This window comes from Condylura cristata, unplaced genomic scaffold (assembly GCF_000260355.1).
Source record: "Condylura cristata isolate star-nosed mole 26May11 unplaced genomic scaffold, ConCri1.0 scaffold00005, whole genome shotgun sequence".
NCBI classification, from domain to species: Eukaryota; Metazoa; Chordata; class Mammalia; order Eulipotyphla; family Talpidae; genus Condylura; species Condylura cristata.
Window position 1 is genome coordinate 61,476,438 of NW_004567106.1, and position 20,487 is coordinate 61,496,924.

The 20,487-nt window shown below is 55.1% G+C and overlaps 1 protein-coding gene across 1 annotated transcript in view; it reads right to left on the minus strand.

The window, feature by feature from the left end:
- PLXNA4 (plexin A4) overlaps positions 1-20,487 on the minus strand; it is a 415,861-nt gene that overhangs the window by 17,907 nt on the left and 377,467 nt on the right. The window contains exons 24-29 of the mRNA XM_012720772.1: positions 20,136-20,282; positions 16,026-16,185; positions 5,830-5,933; positions 5,261-5,360; positions 3,846-4,036; positions 2,595-2,764 (exon numbers count right to left, since the gene is read on the minus strand). Coding sequence (XP_012576226.1) covers positions 2,595-2,764; positions 3,846-4,036; positions 5,261-5,360; positions 5,830-5,933; positions 16,026-16,185; positions 20,136-20,282 — 872 coding nt within the window. The remainder of the gene's footprint in view (positions 1-2,594; positions 2,765-3,845; positions 4,037-5,260; positions 5,361-5,829; positions 5,934-16,025; positions 16,186-20,135; positions 20,283-20,487) is intronic.

Below are 20,487 nucleotides of genomic sequence, written 5' to 3' on the forward strand. Positions count from 1 at the left end.
GGCTCCTGGCTGCCCAGGTGCGGAGGTCTCGGGCCAATCTTTCTCTGCAGAAGCCCCACCCAAAAGAGGGGCTCTGGGGGTCCGTGCTGGTTGCTCTGGCTGTCCTCCCTGACTGTCCCCCTCCTGACGCCAGTGTGCTGACAGGCACATCAACCAGGGCGGCACACCAAGGCTCCTGCCTAATGAAATATTAGCATATTATTAACATTAGTGGTGGCACTAATCTCTGGTTGATTGCAACCACTCAGGCTAAATGAGCAGGAGGTTTATTTAAAAGAGAAGAGAAAAGGGGGTGTGGGAAGGGGGTGGGGAGAAGGGGAGTTAAAACTCTGACCAGGAATAAAGACCATCTCTTTTCAATCAACTCCATCAAACCTCAATCAAATCAATTAGCTTGGAGGACAGTTAGCGCCAAGTCAATAGGCAGACTCGTAATTACTGGACTAACTGCTTGTGTCTGGGCAGAACTTTCGGGGTCAAAGGAGCATCCTGTGGTGAGAAAGCTGGACGTGGTATCTGTGTCTACACCTTGCTCCAGTGGAACTGGAAGTGTCCGCTTGACACTCGTGGACCCGGGAGAGCTGTGTGAGGGAACATCTGCTCTCACCCCAAGGACAGCTTGGGGGAGCGCTTGCCCAGCAGGAGGGAGGTGCAGGCTGAGAACAAATGTCATTTCAGTGGTTCTGCTTGCAATGGGCTTCAAGAGCAGGGAGGGGTGTTTTGGAAACACCAGCTCTGCTACCAGGACTGAGAAAGTCTGGGCAGGCAGTTCATAAATCTTGCAGGATGCTGACATCAAATGGGGTGGTGAGGAGGAAGCAGACACAGTAGGACACGCCCAGAGGCAGGTGCTGGGGGAGACCTGACCTGAGGAACCCTGCATTGGAAGGGAGGGGTGTGGCCCAGTGCTGCCACTGAACGAGGACCCAGATTCTAAGAGTCATACTTGAGAGCGGTCGGAAGGACTCCACAGTGGCTTACCACGGTGGGTAGAGCAGGCACCCCGGCTTCGTTCTGTGGTCCAGGCCCTGGGTTTGCAATGTCAGGCCCTGGGTTTGCCGTTCTCCTTCAGCGGCAGGGCACAGGCCAGCACGAGCTGCACAGAATAGTGTGAGCTCTGCAAGCTCATTGCATCTTCATCTGTATTTGGACTGTGGGCTCCGGACTGGTTGTCCAGCTCCCAGGTGGTGCCATAGTGCTGAGCCAGCCCTAGCAGTTGGCAGAGCCTGGGCAGCAGCCTGAGCCACCTTGGGAGAACGATCTGGGGAAGAACAGCTGGGGACAGGGACCGTTTTAAAGCCAGAAGGAGGCGTTTCCGTGGTGGGTCGGAGGAAGGCCGAGCCCAAGGTAGATCTTGCAAGAGGAGAAAACCTGGGCCCCATCTTCACGGGCAGTTAACGAGCCCCAGCTTTGTGTGAGGTTCGTGCCAAGTGCTGAATACGAATGTATTCTGGTAGTGTCAACTGGAAGCCCCAGATGCACAGGAGAGAACATGGGAGAGGACGATACCGCGGAAGGAGAGAGGGATCACAGAGAAGCTCAGGAGGACCAGGGAGGGCGCAGACGGTCTTGTCTCCAGGACACACAAGGGAGGGAGGGGAAGAAGGTCTCACCCCAGAGGGAGCCTGGGAAAGGAACATCACTGCTTCTCAAACAGGACAGAGCTTTCTTGTGCGTGCTCTGCGGCCCCATGGCCACGCCTCCTCTACCCGGGCCTCCACCACACAGCACCAGCGGCTGCCTTGCTGTCTCTCACCCACTGTCAGCCCACGGGGGGCTGGGCCTTGCCCGGCAGGGTCCGTGGACCTGCGTGTCAAGCACCTGGAGGTACCAGAGAAGGCTGGCCACGACCCTTGGTGGGTTACTTTTTGCTCCTTTACTTGGTTCTATGCACGTCTGTTAACTGAGGGTGTTAAGGGGAAGGATGTCTTAAAGGAACTCTGCAGAGTCTTGTGGTCCCCACCCCCTACTCCAGCTTTCTGGACTCCACCCCCTAATCCAGTGATTGGAAACTACAACTCCCAGCAGTGCTTGGGAGAGAGTGCGAGGACCCAAGGGTGGAGCTAGCAGGAATTCTGGGACATTGGGGGATAAATAGGGTGCCATTTTGTTAAGGGGAAGGATGTCCTAAAGGAACTCTGCAGGGTCTTGTGGTCTCTACCCCCCTACTCCAGTGATTGGAAACTACAACTCCCAGCAGTACCAGGGAGAGAATTGCAAGGACCCAAGGGCAGAGCTAGCAGGAACTCCGGGATTTTAGAGGATAAATAGGGTGTGATTGCATCTCTTGCTCGGGAAACGGCTCTCCTGACCTGGTGACTCTGTGTGTTCAGTCAGCCTAGCCATAAGATATTCCAGTTACTTTGTATCCCGCTCTCTTTCCCTGGGTTGTTTCCTGTTCCTTCCCCCTTTTGTAAATAAACCCGTTATTGACCCTTTTGTGTGTGCCTGCAGTACAACTGAATTTTAAGCGCGCAGGTGAGGCCCCACACATGGGCGGCCCAGTCCGCTCTGGGCTCCCCTGTAACAAGGGGAAAGGAAGAAGAGAGGGAGGGGAGGCCGGGTCAGCCACGCACCCCTGTTACCCCACTCACCAGTTGCTCTTCCAGGTGTGGCGCACGTGGGGGTCATGGATGCCATGCTTGTCTGCCTGCTCATCCAGGAAGTCGAACATGTACTTGATGGCCAGCGGCAAGGCTGAGCCGCGGTGCGCCGTGCTGAAGATGGTCTCAAACAGGTCATCCACGAACTTCTGCAGGGTGCCCTGTGGAGGGGGTAGGGGTTCTGACACAGCTCGGCGTGGAGCGCCGAGGACAGGAGTCAAAATCTGCCTTGCAGGGTCTCCCTCATGGCGCAACGAGTTAAAGCAACACGTGATGAAGCTCTCCGAAGCCACTGCAGCACGCGTTCGATCCCCGGCCAGGAGCTGACCCACAGGGCGCGGCAGACCTCTCCTGACCCGCCCGCTGCTCTCCTCAGCAGTGTGTTTCAGTCCATCTGCCTGTTCTGCTCCCCACTCTGTGTCTGGTGAATCCTCTCACCGCCCCTAGCATCTCTGGCCTGTACCCCAGTTCTGTAAGCATACATAAATAAATCTTTAAAAAAAAAAAATTGCTTCGCCTGCTGGGGTTGCAGAGGAAAGGCGGGATGCCCAGCCTGCTGGGTGAAGCGGGATAACTGCATGGGTTAGTCCTTCCCACCCCCTTCATCTGTCTCTAACAGCTTTAGATCTCTGCACATGGAAAATAGATGGAACGCAGAGGACTGGACCTAAGTGAGCCAGCCTCTGCCAGCGGATTTGCTTTAACACCCTTTGGCGGTGTGATTTTAGCACTTTTCACAGATGCTAATGAACGACTCACTCGGTCAGAGCCCACAAGCACAATCTGCTGGGCGCTTTGGCACCAGTTGCCAGCTAAGGCTAAGGGAGGACAGTCAGGGCAGGCCCAGGCCGGGCTCTGTGGAGGATTCACCACAGGCACCCACGTCCCCAGACCCAGGTGAGACCTGGAGCCCCTGATTCCATCCCTGGAGAAGGAGCTGCTCTTTCTCAAGGCCTGGTGGAGCCAGTGAGTGGCTGCAGATAGTGTCTGTACATTTGAGAAAAACACAGAGGAGGGGGGAAACAGAACATCATGCCCCACATCAACACGGTGCACCAGGTTGAGAGGATTCTGGGGTTCTGTGCTGGCAGAGAGGCCTGAGTTGCTCAGCAGTGCCGGTCCTAATGGGTCATGTGGGGGGGGGGTCACTAGACCCTTGCTAGCAACTCACTAGCCCGGGCTTCTGCTTGCTGGGGTACCCCGCTCCACACCAGATGTACCCCGCCCCAAGAAGTCCAGTACCTTAGTGGCCAGCAGGCGTGTTAGGTAGATTTCAGACACCATCTTGCTCCCCCGGTCGCCCTCCTTCTGGTCACCATGCTCATGGTTCTTCACCAGGTGCCACACCTTAACTCCGCTCTCCAGATCGGGGGTGATCATGGGCGTGCGGGAGCGGAGGCTGTCGGGGCTGCCCGTGTACCGGATCATGTTCTCTGCCAAGGTGATGAGCCCGCATGTGGGGGTCTGCTCAGCCCCCAGCCCCCAGCTCACAGCACGCCCCGCTCTGGCCAGGGCTGGCTGCCGGCTCGTCCCCCTGCATTGGCCGGGACTGTCACCACCCTCGACTCAGTCCCTTCCTGGAAATGGGGAGCTTTTCCCACTGCCTCTGGGAACCCTGCCAACTCCGTCCACCCTCCTGCTCTCCTCCAGTACTGGCATCTCCCCAGCTCTTTATGACTTGATTTTTAGAAAATACAAGCTTGCCCTTTTTTATACTTTTCCCTGTGCACGTGCTCAAGTCACGTCTCGGGACATGTTCTGTGTAGACAGGAAAGTGCAAAGGTCAGAGCAGGTGACCTGTCCCTTCCTGCCTGTGGACCAGCCAGCCACTGGCCAAGTCCTCATGCCTCTGCCACCCCACTTCCGGTCGGGGCCAACTTTTCCCATTTGCTGAAAGGTGAGGTGTGGGGGGGCTGGCTGCTGAGTAGGGCGGGAAGATGAAGGCCCTAGCCTGTGGGGTGTGGGTATCTTTCTAGGTTTTCTTTCTTTATTAGTTTCACTTTGTCCATTTTTTAAATAAAATAATTATCTTTACATGATTTTGTGCCTTTTTCCATCTCAGTTGTAATCCCTGTGGGCTTCCCATCACCAATCTTTCATTTTTTAATCCAGAATGATCCTGGGAAGCTGGTACCTTTTCAGTTGCTCTTTGGTTGGTAAAAAGACAGGTCTCCTGGGGCCAGGCAGTGCAGCCACAGATGGTGGCGAAACAGGCTGCTGTCCTGCCCGCCGCCCCACCCAGGGCTCCAGCCCTACCCAGCACCACCTCCCTGCCCCCGAGAGCCAGAGACCTGGGTCTGTGCCTCCTTTCAGCTGCTTCATAACAGCGTGACCTTTACAGGTCATTTAGCTTCCCTGCAGGAGCTGTAATAGGCTAATCTGCATAATAGGAGGAAATAATAATTATTTAATTTGTGGGACTGTTACCAACACGTGTGATAATGGGGCTCCCAGAAATGAAGCATCTTAGAGCCCGGGGGGACTTTCATGAAGGTGAGACTTTCCTCTTGTTCTGGGGTGAAGGTTTCCGTCGGCTTCAGTATCCCCGGCTGGACCTAGGAGCCTCTTCCCCAGGGGTCAGCCTGCTCTACGGCCAAGCTCCTGGGGTACAGGGGCCCCAGTGCTGCTCCCTCCCCAGCACGATCCCGTGAACTCACCATATTTGCTCACTGAGGTCCTGGAGACGGTGGAGTTGTTCACTGCATTGTATGCGGTCACCTGCTTGGACACTAAGGCCACCACGGAACCATCTGGTACCTACCGGGAAAGCACGTGTGAGGGCCTGCGCACAGGAACTCCGCCACCCAGAAAGAAGGACAAAGTGTGATGAACTTGGTCCTAATGGGAAAACCCACGTCTCCCCGGAAAACTAGGGGCCACTGGATGCTGCTGGCTTTTCCGAGAATCAAGCAAGACAGATCAGCACTCGGAACGGTGTTGTGTGTGATCCACTGTCAGTCTTCACCAGCCACCTGACACCCCGGGGGGGCACCCAGCCTGCTGCTTCAGGATCTCCCAAGAACGGGCCCTTTCACGGGGACTGCACCCTCATCTTACAGGCAGTAGGCCTATGAGTATCCTCTCTCCAGGGAGCTCCAGGTCTCCAGGCTGAGCACATGTGAAATGGACTGAGAACTTGGCGTCCAGCCTCCGAGTAACAGGACTGAGACTTCCGGGGAGCGGGCCGCCCAGTTAGCCAGCCCTCTCTCTCCCACATCCACCTCACCTGGTAATGGGCCAGCGTGTTCAGTCTCTTCCAGTCGTTCTCGATCTTGGTGGTGATGTCTTCGTCCTGCAGGATCATCCTTGCCCCGCTGCCTTGCCGCCACTCTGGGGGAGAGCAGTGGCTGCTCAGAGCGGCTAGGGCTCACCCTGGGAAGCCTGTGGTCCCCTCCAGAGCACCAACGCTAGGTGCTCCCTGAGCGAGCACGGAGCCGTCAGAGTAGAATGCTGAGTTCCATTCTCGTCTGAACAAACTGCTCCAAATGGTGATAACCTCACCTGCCCCAACCCCCACCCCCTCCCCGTGCTCACTGGAGCAGCCACACCTGCAGGAAGTAGCCACTTAGTAAGCAGGGGGCGGGGTGAATGAATGAAGCAGGTGCAAAGAGTTAAGACAGCAATAAGCAAGCAGCAGGTGGCATGCATCAACCTTGCTTGACTGCAAGGTCTCAGAGCTAATGTTGCCAAGGCTCCAGGCTCCATCACTGCATGACCTGTTCCTGTTTGAGGGGTGTGTCCTGCACCCACAGCTGACGGGTGCACAGAGGAACATGGTGAAAATGCATGGAGAGATCAGCACACTCCATTCTTGTGTGCAGGAACAGCCCCATCCCCGAGGGATAGCAGCCGAGGTGGATAACAGCATCCTGGCGATCTACCACCTAATTATTAGGTGTTATCGGTATACAGTTACACCCCCAGGTTTTCCTCATGGGCCCGACACCTACAGCACAAGGACTCGCTGATGGGTACCACGTGGGGAAACTGGAAACTGCTTCTCATCTACCACGTCCACATCATCACACATGGTACAAGTCACACAGAAATGCTGAAGCACATTCCAGTCTCGAAATGTACCCACATGGACGCCCAGGTGTGTGCCAGACACAACAGCTCTCGTGCATGTGCTGGTACATACCCACACATGTGTGTGCACACACACACCCCAGAAAGGAGAAATGGCTTTTTAAGTTCAAAGGCAATGTGTGCTCCCACCAGGAAGCCAGATTGGCTGCCAAGCAGCCAGGACCCTGCCCACGGCCTCCTGGACTTGAACTTGCAAGAGCTCACGGGCTGGAATGTGTTTCTGGCAGTCCTTGTCTGACCCTGGCCCACACCAACAATCTCAGATTCCCTCCCTCTACTCCTCTGCTGTCAGGGCTGAGCTGTGGGCCCCCGAGCACCCACATTTTGGCAGAGGGACCACCGATTCGTCCTATCCTGGGCGTATGGCAAGGCTAGTGGTGCAGATAAAAAATGGGCCAGGAAAGGGAGGTGCCAGCCCTTCAGAGGAAGAGATGTCTCTAAAATCCAAAGACCCACCTGGGCTTGCCAGGAACCCAAAGATCCTGGGCTTGCCTGCTACTTGGCTTAGAACTTCCTGCAGCGAAGTCAAGTCATCCCATCCGGGAATGAACAAGCGAGAATGTGATATGCGTTCACTGGAGCAGAGCAGGAGCCTCAGTGTGTTTGTGTCAGTGATGGCACAGCTGGAACTGATGGTGGCAATTAGGGTCTGGGCCCAGGGGGGAGTGGGCAAGAGGGGAGCACCCCATGGAAGCGCCTGGTTGTCCATGTGGGTCTCTTGTGTTGTTTGCTTGCTGTGCTCATTGGTAGTCTAGTTTTCCAGATGGATGCACTTGATATTATTGAGTAGCTGGGGCAAAAGGGTATCTCCCAGCTGGTCCAGACACTAACACACATGTGGTACAACTGGTCTTTAGCTTGAGCCAAGGAATTCAGCAGATCCTGGAGGGCCAGCCTCTGGGCTCACCTGCTTGCCTCGTGAATGATGCTAGGACAAGTCAAAGTGTGGGGGTTGTAGGTAGTAGACTGATTCTCCCCTGAAAAGCAGGGTATGCACCTTGGGTGCTAAGTTTGTTACAGGGAAGCCCAGAGTGGACTGGACCGCCTGTCTGTGGGGCCTCACCCGCCCGCTCACAATTCAGTTATACTGCAGGTGCACACAAAAGGGTCAATAACGGGTTTATTTACAAAAGGGGAAAGGAATAGAAAACAGCCCAGGGAAAGAGAGCAGGATACAAAGTAACTGGAATACCTTAAGGCTAGGCTGACTGAACACACCGAGTCACGCGATCAGGAGAGCTGCTTCCCGAGCAAGAGAGGGCGCGCGAGATGCAATCACGTCCTATTTATCTCCCAATGTCCCAGAATTCCTTCTAGCTCCGCCCTTGGGTCCTCGCAATTCTCTCCCTGGTACTGCTGGGAGTTGTAGTTTCCAAACAATGGAGTAGGGGGTAGGGTGAGAGAGCTGGAGTAGGGGGTGGAGTCCACAAGACTCTGCGGAGATCCTTTAGGACATCCTTCCCCTTAACAAGTTCACTGGGAAGACCCAAGGAAAAACGAAGTCCTCTCCACTGAAGAGGCCGTGAGTCTTGCCAGGATTAAATGGGGGAAGGTTCCAGCCCAGGAACAGCTTCCTGGTGTAGCAGCTGCACCAGCTCTCTTGAAGCTGGAGTTGTAGCACAACTCAGTGGAAGCTAAACAAGCCACACAGCTAGTGAGCTGAGCAAGGACACCTGGAAACTAATTTTGGAGAGAGGTAAGACTTGCTCATGGCACAGCTACCCAGAAGTTGGGCTGTACGCAGCCTGAGCAACTGTACTCAGAAGCCCTGACTCTGAGTCATGTCCAGTAGTTACATAAGCAAATGAAAGTCAGTCTCCCTCTATGCCCCTGGATGAAAAAAGTAGGGCAGAAGATGGCCGTGCTCCCCCAGGGCAGGCAAGGAATGGTGGTTTGTCCTTGAGTTATTAAAATGCTGCTGCTGGATATACCTACCAGCGGGGCTGACTCAGCACCCGGGACATAGTAAGAACGTGATGCATACTTTTAACAGGCATGATGACTAAGTGAATAAATAAGTGAATGAATGAAGAGGGGTGGTGAGTGTGTGATGGTGGCCCATTTCCCAAGTAGCAAAAGATTTCACCTGTGTACTGGTGCTCCATGGGGGCCAGCCAGAAAGCTAGGGCTAGAGGCTCAGTTAGCAACCTGAGACAGAGGTTGAATTGAGCTCCTCAGAAATAGTGCCAGGAATGTCCATTGACAGGAGTGAAGGAGCCCAAATTATTATCATTCTACAAATTTAAGCAATATTAAACTTTGCAAGCAGATTGAGAGGACAGACTTACAGGTCATCACCCCAGGTACTGCTGTTCTGCTGATTAGCTGTGCTCTCTTGCAGGGGTACAGACCAGACTCCTCCCCTGGGGGGTAGGGAATTGACTAGGCTCCTCCCCTTGGGGGGTGGGACACTGACTAGGCTCCTCCTCTTGGGGTGGGGCACTGACTAGGCCCCTCCCCCTGGGTGAGGAACTTACTAGGCTCCTCCCCTTGGGGTGGGGCACTGACTAGGCTCCTCCTCTTGGGGAGGGGTGCTGACCAGGCTCCTTCCCTCAGCGGGGTGCTGATCATGCTCCTCACCTGAGTAGGGTGCTGACAGGTTTCTTCCTCTGGGGGCAGGGGGCGCATTGGACCAGGTCATGGGGTGCAAAGACACAGGAGAGGAAGTCCTGCATGCCACAAGTTCTCAGCCAGGAAGGCATACATAGCCACAAACCGGAGTAACACAGCTGGATATCTGTCATGCCTGAGTCCACCTGGTGGAGGTGAGGGGGGGCTGGGGGAGAGGTAGCAACAGCTGCCCAGGGCCCCGAGCCATGGCTGTACCAGAATGCTGTGACTGCTGTCTCCACCCTGCATCCTTTGAGTCCCAGGGGCCGCAGCAGCTCTCTTCCCATAAAACCAAGTTGTGCGGATGAGGTGGGTTCTGGTGGAGGTTCTGGGGCAGTGGGGATATTTGAGGGGTAGCAAGGTGGTCCAGGACAGCAAGAAACATGTTCTTCACAATGCAGACACTGGGTCACAGGCTCTGCCAGATGAGCATCCTGGTTCCTTGTCTCTCCAGACCAGCCTCTGCTCTCTTGGGGTCCCTGAGCCGCGACTATTGCCTTTTGGGCAATGTCTAAACAATTTAGGAATGTCTGTAACCCACTTAGAACAGATCTAGCATGCCATGCTGAGGGGCCTGAGGTTGAGCTGAGGGCTGCAGGGACAGGGGATGTGTATGGGGGAAGGGGAGCACCCGAGGGATAAGAAGCAGGGGGGCCCTGCCACAGAAGGCCACCCTTGATCAAGGCAGACATGGTAAGGGCTGGCTGACGCAGGGGGTGGACTTGCTGATGTTGGATGACTGGGTTCATCCACAGGCCAACCCTGGAAGGAGACGGGGTGCAGAGCACATTGTTGGCTGCTCCCACGAGCCCCTACCTATCAGCAGGTTACTATGCAGAAAAGGCAAACCCCCCCCGGGGTGCTCAGCACCTCACTAGCTCTGGCCTTCATGGTGTGTGTGTGTGTGTGTGTGTGTGTGTGTAGGCAGGCACTCGATGGGGGCATTTGTACACCCCCACACACGCACACACACAGGGGCACACACGTGCACTCACGCATACGCAGATGCACACACATACTCATGCAATGCCTTATTTCACCCAGGACGGAGACACGGAAAGCTTTGCAACAATCCCCTTGCCCACAGGACAAATTTTCTATCTCCATCTCTGTTTTTTATCACCCCCTAACAGGTCTGGGAGGGGCTGAGCAGGAGACACCCATCTTGCTGGGGAGGCAAGCTGGCAAGACCTGGCTGAGCCAGCCTGCTGACCCAAGAGGGGCTAACTGCACAAGCAAAGCCTGCTCTGCCCCCCACACCCCCAAACACGTTTCCCACTGGGAACACCCGCCAGCCCCATGCAGGGCCACTCTGCCTTTGCTAACAGGGTCCCCAGCAGAAGCTGGGACGCGCAGCTGCCTACCTGCTAGCTGGTAACCCTGGAGAGAACCTGATAGAGAGCCCAGAGACACGCAACACCCCGCCACCCCCAAGTTTGGAAAGCATGCATCCAAGCAGAGCTGGGAGGCCAGGGCAGGATAAAAGGCCACTGCACGTGAGGTCCGAAAACTGACCCAAGGAGGGTGATGGCATCTAAAGTTGTTTTGTTAAAAAAAGAGTGATTTTACTTGTGAGAAGTCTCTAAATTATAAAATGACTGAACAATGAAGCGTGGGCCTTACAGAAACAAACACCTAAACAGAGCTGTGCCATAGGAGCCTAAGGTATTAGCTTGCAAACTGTAAAGCGCTGCCCTGCTGCCGGCTGGGGGACACACCTCCCGTCTCTGAGGAGGCTGATGGAACAGAGACGAGCTAGAGTTAATGGCTGTCTTGACTGTGGAGCACAGAGGTCCTGGTGTCACTCTGTAGCCTGCTGTGTTGCAGAAGAGCTAAAAAGTCAGGTGGTGGGTGTGGGGACCGAGGGAAGGTGACCCTGCCACTCACATGCAGGACACCGAGAGAAAATGGCCAGCTCTGACCTCTCTGGCAGCTCCTCCCAGCAGCCCTGAGCCCTGCTCCTGCTCCACACACAAAGGACAGACACACACACAATCCAATTTGTTACACTTCCACCTTCCAGGGAGAGAGGGAGGTGAAAGAAAAAGGGAAAAAAATCCCATTATCTTTATCTGTCCTTCCATCAGGTGCAGCGGAAAATGCAAACTGGGGAGACAGCGGCTGTGAACTCTTTATATTTCACTCAGAAGATAGTGTATCTTTTTATTGCATAGAGGAATTACTTATTTGAAAAAAATATATCCTTTCAGCACCAAATGAAGGAGAGAGAGAGGGCGACAGAGTTCCTGGGCCATTAACAGGGCATTTGCATTAAATGGCAGGGCTCTCTGGAGGTCACAGCCTACCCAGGAGACTGCAGGGAAAAGGAGAGGTGTTCTCAGCGCCTCCCTGCTGTGTGACCAGGGCATGGTCACAGCACCTCTCTGAGCTGCAGAATCTCCCTCTGCATCTTTGAAGCACTGAAACAGAGCAGCAGCCACAGGAGGAAAGAGAGGAGACAAAAAGTCTCCATTGCCTTCTGTTCCTGCGTGAAGGGGTGAGGACCTTCTCCTCACCACAGGGCGACTCCATTCCCAGCAGAGAGCAGCCCAAGATGGCCTCTTGGGATATGTTTGCTGAGGAGTTTAAGCAATGCAAGGGGCACCCAAACCCAATACCTGTGGGGGTGTGGGATGGGGGTAGGAACAAAGCTGAGGAGGACAGCCCCATGGAGAGCAGAGGGGTGCCTCGGGTCTTGTGTTTGAGCCCCACCTGCTGCACAGTCCCTAAGCCCTGCCTGGGACATCTTTCCTTCTCTAGTTTCCAACACACTAGAAGGAAGGCTGGCCCTGTGCCCTTCCCATGGCTCCTGCGATGGCTATTTTTATGTCAGCTTGGCTGGGCCATGGTGCCCAGCTAGCTAGGTAGTAAAACACTCTCCTGGATGTTCCTGTGAGGATGTTTTGGATGAGATGAATACTTAAACTGGTGGAGTTGGAACAGAGTGAACCGGCCTCCACAATGTGGGTGGACCTTATGTAGTTTGGTGAAGGCCCAAATAGAGCAAAGCCTGCTTTCCTTCGAGCAGGAGGGACGTCTGCCAGGAGACGTGACCTGGGTGTCTGGCCTCTCCCTTCCCTTGCATTTTTGGACTTGCCAGCCTCCATGATCTATACTGAATGTTGGTGTCCTACCCAAACTGGAAGTTAAGTCTGAAAACAACATGGTGGTATGTAGGAGACTGGGTCCTGAGTGAACCCTCATATGTGGGATTTGTGCCTTTACAGAAGCACTCTCTTGCCCCCTCTGCCATGCGAGGACACAGCAGGCCTCACCACCATAGAATGTTCTGATGTGTTGTTGGCCATGGCCTTGCCAGACTTCAGTTCTATGAGAAATCATTCTGTTGTTTTGAAGTTACCCCATCTGGGACTTCTCTTAGCGCGTGATTCATTAAGTTCGCCGTAATTGCATGAGCCAGTTTCGTGTCCACCTTTCTGTACACAGATCCTATGGTTCTGTTTCTTTGGAGAAACTAATTCATCTCGGTTGCCCACCTCAGTGCCTTACTATCTGGCAAAGTCTGGAAGCCTTCACTGGAGAAGCAGTGGACAGAGGTGGTGGGAAGGGGGGCTAGGCCCTGTGAGGGGTCACCGTGAGGATGAGGGGCAGGCGGAAGGGGGTGGGGCTGGATTTACTTGGGAAAACTAGGGGCCCTGGCTTCCCTCCAGGCTGGGCTGGGGCAGCCTGGCTGGCCTTGCAGGGGAGGGCGGCCAGGGAGAGAGAAGGCTGGTGCCGCCTCACACATGAAACCCTCACCCCTGGGAGCAGGGCATGGCAGGGAAGGGCGGATGTTGAGCTGTCTTGTCTCTTTCCAAAGCACGTGGTAAGGGAGTCTCTCTGTGCCCATGTGTGAGAGTCCCTTTGGCATAGATTAATTTTTGATAATAATCACAGCTCACATCTGTAAATTGCTTTTAGGCTTTCAAAGCACTTTTACCTACAAGATGGGAAAAATGTGCTTTGCCTCTTCCTCCCCTTGGGGGCCATGAGGCGGAGTAGAATAGTGTGGAAGGTGCATTTGGGTCTCCGAGGATGCCCCATGTTTTCTTGTTATATAATCTGGCTTTGGTGAAAGGAAGATCAGTCTTGGGGGTGACTCCAAAATCTGGATTTCATTTCAACAAAGAACATTCCTCGGGAAATCACAGACTATGGGAGGCCTTCTTGAGGAGCATGGTAACACCTCCTCAGTGGAAGGGGACCCTGAGGCACCCTCCTATGCCTCACCCCTTTATCCACTCCTGCTGCAGGCCTCATTCCCAGATCCCCCCACAGCACCCATGATAGGAGAAGCTGCCCCTTTGTTCTCTTGTGCCTGAAGCATCAGCAGCCATGGCGAGGCCCAGTCCCTGCTAGGAGGTGGCCCTTCTTTGGCCTGAGCAACCTCTAGTGGCCAGAGTGGCAGGTCTTGGTGGCCGGGTTGCCCTTGGGCTTCCTTTACTCATGGGGGGTGGCAAGATATGGGGGCAGCTGCCTCGATGCTGCCACCTTCTCTCCAGATGGCTCATTCACATCTCTTCAGTAACACTCTGCTTTGCTGGGCTTGTGCCACCCAGGGACACTTTCGAAATCTAGTAAAAAACCTCTTCCATCCCTCACTCAGGGGTGAGGATTCCGGGCAGGGAGGACTGACCCTGAGCAGCATTTGCCAGCTCAGACACAGTCTCCCCAGGAGCCCAAGCGGGCACAGAAGGGTGACCCCTGACTCTGCATCCAGAGGGTGACTCCTGTTAGAGGGCTGAGAGGACCTTGAAGAACAGGACGCCATCCTTCCCGAGTCATCAGGTGTTAAAGCTGCCACGGCGGGGTGTGCTCACCACCCATCTGCCCGTTTCTGGTCGGGGGAAGAGCCATTCCAGGCACTGCGGCCCCCACTGCCTCCCTGTGGGAAGTCAGCCATTCCGGACCACTGGAGGCACACAGTTCTAGACGCAGGCACGCACGCACGCAGGCAGGCAGGCACGCACGCAGGGACGCACGCACGAACGCACGCACGCACACACGCACGCACGCAGGCATTGCACCTGTACACCAGTCCAGCCTCCCAAACACTCTCAGCATGAAGCTTCCTACACTAGCTCCCCCTGTGACCCTGCTACGTCACCATCAGCTTCCCCCCCCCCCCATTGTGCAGACAGGGACAGGAAGTCAAGACTGGAACGCTCCCCCTCCCCCATGGCTCCACAGATAAACAACAGGAAAGGTGGGTGCTACCTGGTTACTCTAGTAAGCTCAACTGTAGGATATCCATTATGGAGCACCCCGCTAAATTGTTTGGGGGTGTGGAACACAGGGGTCTTCCCAGTAACTGTCTTCTCTCCCGCTGGTTCATTCCATCAGTGAGGGATCCTCACGGCAGCAAAGTCACTGAGTGCAGACACACTGTAACCCCTGACCACCCAGGGGTCAAAGCCCAGGGACACATATGCCACACCCCAGCTCCAAACCACTTCTCATGTACATTTCCTTCCCGCACCATGTATAACAGACACAGAGACATCTCCAAAATGAAGGGGTGCTCATGCTCGCCCTACTTCCCCCTGGAGTTGGTGCCCCAGGCACAGGGCCCAGCACACCCTGCCATGCACCAAGAGGATGCGATGAGTCAGGCAGTAAGATTGAAGGGAATGAGCAGCATCTCCAGGCATCAGAATTTGGGGGGAGGTAGGGCAAGGCAGGGAGGGGAGATGAAAATTCCCTGTGGATTTTAGCAAATAGCAGGGATGCCCATCTGTCTCGGGTGGCTTAGCCAAAGCCAGCTTAGAGGCCAGATGGAGGGATTAGGGCCCTGGAGGTCCTCCCACCCCTGAAGTTGCCATGAATCTCCAGACACAGCGCATACACTCATTGACGACTTCTCTCCATGCCCAGGATCAACAAACAGGCACACACCAGTATGGCCGACTGTTCCCAATCAGTGCTATTCTGATGAGCAGTAATAGCACCCAGTGTCGTTATGGGCTTTTACATTCATCGGCTCATTCAATTTCTACTATAAGGTGAGCACTATTATTATTTCCATTTTGGAGGCAAAGAAACAGACACGGAAGGAACAAGCAATTTGACTGAGGTCACCGTTTGGGCTTGGTGGCCCAAGGCCTCGAGTCCAGGTACATTTGTTGGCATTACCCACAGTGCTGAGTGGGACACTATCCTGCGAAACACTGAATCCAAGCCCAGCCGGCCCCAAGGGGCAATTCCCTGTTGACACAGGCTACATGATTGATCTGCTCATGGAACAACCCAATAGAATTTGCTCTCTCCAGCCTCCCTCACGCAACCAGATCCCTCCTGTTTAGGTAGTCAGGGAAAATGACAGGCCCAGAGCAGAGGGGCAGGGGTTAGCCAGGGGTGCAATGAAGACAGTGATAGGACCAGAGACTAGCAGCCTCTGGCTCTAAATCCCCTTTCCTGCACAGCGACACCCCTATGTGTGAGCTGCTGGGAAGGCCCCACAGGTGGTCAGGTCTCCCACAGATTGCCATCCCCCCTTGCTTCTTACTGCTAAACAGCCATAAAAGTGCACCCTTCTGGACTGTGGAGGAACCACGAAGGCACCCACCCCGGGCTCCTAGAGACCAGGCTTCCCTGCTGACCCTCTCCCTCTGCTCCCTGAGCCTGGCTGCACCTTGCTGCTGACAGTTGAAAGGAAGGGGGCTCCAGCCATCGCAGGAAGGGGTGGGGTATTGGGGGGGTAGTATCTGGTGGGCACCTACTCACCCAGGTCCATATCTGCAGCCTTAGGCCGGTGGGAGCAGGGCACATTCTTGAAGATGGCGTCTAGAATCTTCTCCTTGACCTGGGTAATGGTGTCGCAGTTGAGGATCTTCACTGGGACCTCTGGGCTGTTGGCATTGTCGGGGTTGACACAGCTCAGGACCTGGGAGAGCAGAGAGAGGAGGCACGTTGGGGAGGGTTGCACACGGGCCTTGGGACTCCCAGCTGCATCCAGGGGCCTCTGCAGCTGGGCTAGAGAGGGGCTGGGCCCCTAGCCCAGCTGTGTTCCCACCAAGCCTTCCGCCCTTCTGTCCAGACAAGCAGCAGGAATCAGAGCTACACACTTAACTTCCCATCACAGCAAACTTCATTAAAATCCTGGCTGCTCCAAGGGAATAATGTGCACGCAGGTGGAGGCACAGAAATCTGCATGAGAATGGACACTAATGCATGCAGGCACACTGCAGCCTCTCACACCCTCACGCACGAGCACACACGCGGGCCGGCACGCATGGTACAGGCGCCATCTCGGCAGCCGGGCACCCCCACCCCCACCCCCACCGTGTGTGCCAGTCTGTCTTTCTCGCTCCCTCTCAGACACATTCACACTAATGGGAATCTGACTCCTGTCTCAAAAGATTTCATGAGCTTCGATTTTTGTAAGGGCTTCGGGCTGACTGGAGGTTGGAGAATCCATAAGAAGCCGTGATTTTCTTTAAAAATAAAATGGTGCCCTTTACAAATTGCAGTTTCAGGTGAGATCCCTTCCTGCCTTTGAACCTGAAACCTGGTGTCAGACAAAGAGACTAGCCTGCTCAGGGTCTCCGTGTTTCTTTCTGGAACTAACTAGAAAAATGAAGATTTTGCTTAAAAACACCAAACTATACTCCATTAAAAGTTCTGAGCTGTTTCCAAAGACCTTTCTTCTCTTGCTGTTCTCCAAGAGGGCTCTCTACTTGGACAATGGGGTCCAGAGGAGGGGGTCCCCAGCGGCAGGCGTGAGGATTACAGGGCACAGCTGCAGCCATGCCATCCCCCACACCCCGGCCCTTGTCCCTGGCTGGGCTGCTGAGCCCTCTGGGTCTCCCCCTCTGATCTTTCACTCCTCCCCCCAGCCATTTCCCAGGGTCCTGTCTGGTTTGCAGATTCAGACAACAGCCCTCCCGCTCCACGCCCCCTCCCGCTCCTCCTGGCGATGGAAGCTGGGCCCCGGACGGACACCTGCCTTTCATTAACGGCCAGACTGCCATCAGCTCCAACAGGAACATGCTTATTCCATTAAGAAGGGAAAAACCTCCTAAACTTATAAAACTGAACTCACCCTCAGAATGTTCTAAACTGAAAAGGATGGTGGAAGAAGTCTGGACCTCGTGTCCCTTCTGAGCGGCCTCGCCCAGCCATGCCCTTCCTGATAAGAGCCTCCTCGGTGGTCAGGCACAGCCTGCTGCCTTGAGCCATGTGTTTCATCCTCTGCCAGGCAGTGGCATGGTTTTCCTGGTCTGCCTCCCCAAGAGAGCAGGAAGCACAGGCTGCCACATGACTGTGTTCTCTTGGCATTCCTACTCTGCTGGGGCTTACAGAGGCCTCGTGAACGACTCTCTGGGATGCCTTGGAGCAATCTGGAGATGAAGCCACAGCCCCACGGAGGGACCGGGTTCCCTGACCACTGAGCAGCCATAGTTCCACCAGCCCTCTTCCCCCATGCCTCAGCCCCCGCCTCTTGGCCAGTTTCTGAGGAACCCGACATGTGTTTTTCTGGCAAGCCAATGTTCTCAAAGTTTAATATGAACAGAGCCACTGGAGGGTTTTGTCGAAATGCAGAGTCTGACTCTGGAGGTCTTGGATGGGACCTGAGAGTCTGCATTTTGAAAGGCTCCCAGGTGAGTATCTAGCACTTTAATAAGCTCCCAGATGAGCATTTCACATTCTAGCAGGTTCCCATGGGGTCATCTAGCATCCTGGCCAGCTCCCGGATGACTGACTGTCTAGTATTCTAGCGGGTTCCCAGAGGAGCACATAGTTTTCTAGCATGATCCCAGATGAGAATCCAGGATTCTAGCAGGCTCCCAGGTGGGCATCTGTATTTCTAGCAGGTTCCCAGATGAGCAGCTAGTGCTGTAACAGGCTCCCAGGTGAGAAGCTCGCACCCTTCCCTAGGCCCCCAGGCTCCCAGGTGATGCCCAGGGGCACTCCCAGAAGCAGGGCCTAGGCCAGGCTAGTCCACAGTCCAACATCCATCGAGTCATCACTCAACCCTGACAACAAGCCCTCGACTACACAGGGATATGCATCTCGGGGTCTCAGGCTGGGCTGCAATCCCTCAGCCCAGAACAGTTTATCATCACCTGGCCCAAAGCACCACAGGTTCCTCCAGGCATCACTGACTTCCACCCCTTCCTCTCTTTCTGTTGACTTCATCTAGAAGTCTCTGGCCAGTTCTAACTGCTCCTCATACACTTTCTTCCTTTTCTTCCTCACCAGCCTGTTCCCCCACGCCCCTTGCATGGGGCGCGGGGGGGTTCCCTTCACAGGCCTGCAGCCAATTCTTCTCCAGGCAAAACAATGGTGATTTCTTCCCTCACTCATGGGCGTCTCTTCCCCAAGTGTTTCCACCTTCACGGCTGCGTCCCCTGACCCACTCCACTTTCCTCCGATTTTCTTTAAGTTGAGTCATCTGAAACCAGGCTGCTGTGCTAACAATAGTTTGGCCTCTGAAATAAAAGATGTTGCAATTTGAGGAGAGAGTGTTATCACCACTCATCGTGTTGGATTCAAAATGGGGGAGCCGCTGAGATGGAAAAAAGGGAGAGAGCAGGGGAGAGATCGGCTGGCAACACTCTCATAGTTCCAGCTCATTAAAAATCTATTCAGGTGTCTATTTGTTTTTTTTTTGTCTCTTTCCCATTTCAATCAGAGCCTCTACCTTGGGGGAACAGTGTCTGGGAGAAGTGGAGGCCACAACGACCAAGCCTTCTCAAGGGAAGTTGTCCCGGCAAGGCTGTTCAAATGCCCTCTGTGGGCTCTGAAGGTGAAGTGGGGGCATCACCGAGGGGCAAGGTGCCCAGCCAGGATCCTGGCTCCCCAGCTGGCCTCGGGGTTCACGCTCTGCTCACCCTCTCTGGCCTTTGCTCGGGCCTGCGTGTGGGGGTCTCCTCCCTGGCTGACACACTTCAGGTCCGTCTGTTCTCTGCCCCCTTCACCCCATCTCTCGTGCTATCCTTGGGCAGCACCCCTGTGTCACCTCAAGTCTCATACTTATTTTCTCCCTGCTTCCTTTCACGTCCTCTCTGAATTTCCTGGGAGACCACAACTCTCCGTAGAAAGCCGAGGACAGGCTCCCTGAGCTCGGAGGGACGTGAGCAGCCAGGGGCAGGACAGTTAGTGTGGAAAAGAGGCGGCAGAGTTTCTGGAGCCAGCATCTGAACGCACACCTCGCTGCCCACGCGCTGACCCTGCTCCTCTCGGGACGACTAAATGCCCCTGCTATTACCCCATGTTTTCAGGTAGAAAAACCCAAACACCAGCATTTAAGAGGCCTGATCAGAAACGGTCAGGACTCCAATCTAGTCAAGCCCGACGCCGAGCCCCCTGCTGCTTCTCCACACTGAGCCTTGCTGCTTCCAATGGCAGTGGTTTCTAGCCAGGGGGTGTCTAAGCTCACAGAGGGACCCCCATGTTCCCACAGGCCAAGCACGTTCTACAGCTTGGACTTTGGACACATCTGACTTAGACTCCTGGGCAGAGAAGAGCTTCAGAGCCGCGAGGAACTACCCCTGGCTCCCTCTGCCCGCTCCGTGCCTGGAACCGCTCATCACGTGTGAGTTCTCCTGGCTAGAGAACCTGGGAGGAGGAGCCAGGTGCTCACCAGTGACCAGCCAGCAGCTGTGCACTGGCCGGAAGAACCTCGTCTTGCAGTGTTGTTCCAGAGCGCCTGAATCACGAGTGCTTACATCCAGATGGGCGGGGCGGGCCCAGAGGGGACCTGGGGTGTAGTCACAACAGGCAAACCGGGAGGGGTGACTTCCCAGCTTTTCCGCATTGTCTCTGGGGCGGGAGCTGCTCAGGGCCCGAGGACATCTTCCAGAGCTCGGGGACAGCTGAAGGCTGGCTTACCAGGGTTTTGTAGTCGATCTGCTGGCGGATGAGCTTGTCCTCGCTCAGCGAATAGCGCGCCTCTCCCGTGATGGCATCGATGGGGCCCTTCTCCATCTGTTGCTTGATGGCGCAGAACAGGGAGAAGAGGGGCTCCCCGGCACACTCCTGGGCACAGAGAAGAGCCATGCAGGGCGCTGTGGCCTCGGGCTGCAAGGCCCCCCCATTGCCGCCGCCCCTGTTTCTCCAAAGGGCCCTCCCTATGCCTCCGTTTCAATTCTCCTCTCTCCTGCCTGCTTTACTCTTGGTCTGTCAATCTCCGCAGTCAGTTGCATTTCTCCTGGCTCTTTGGGCCCAGGGTCTTACCTATTCT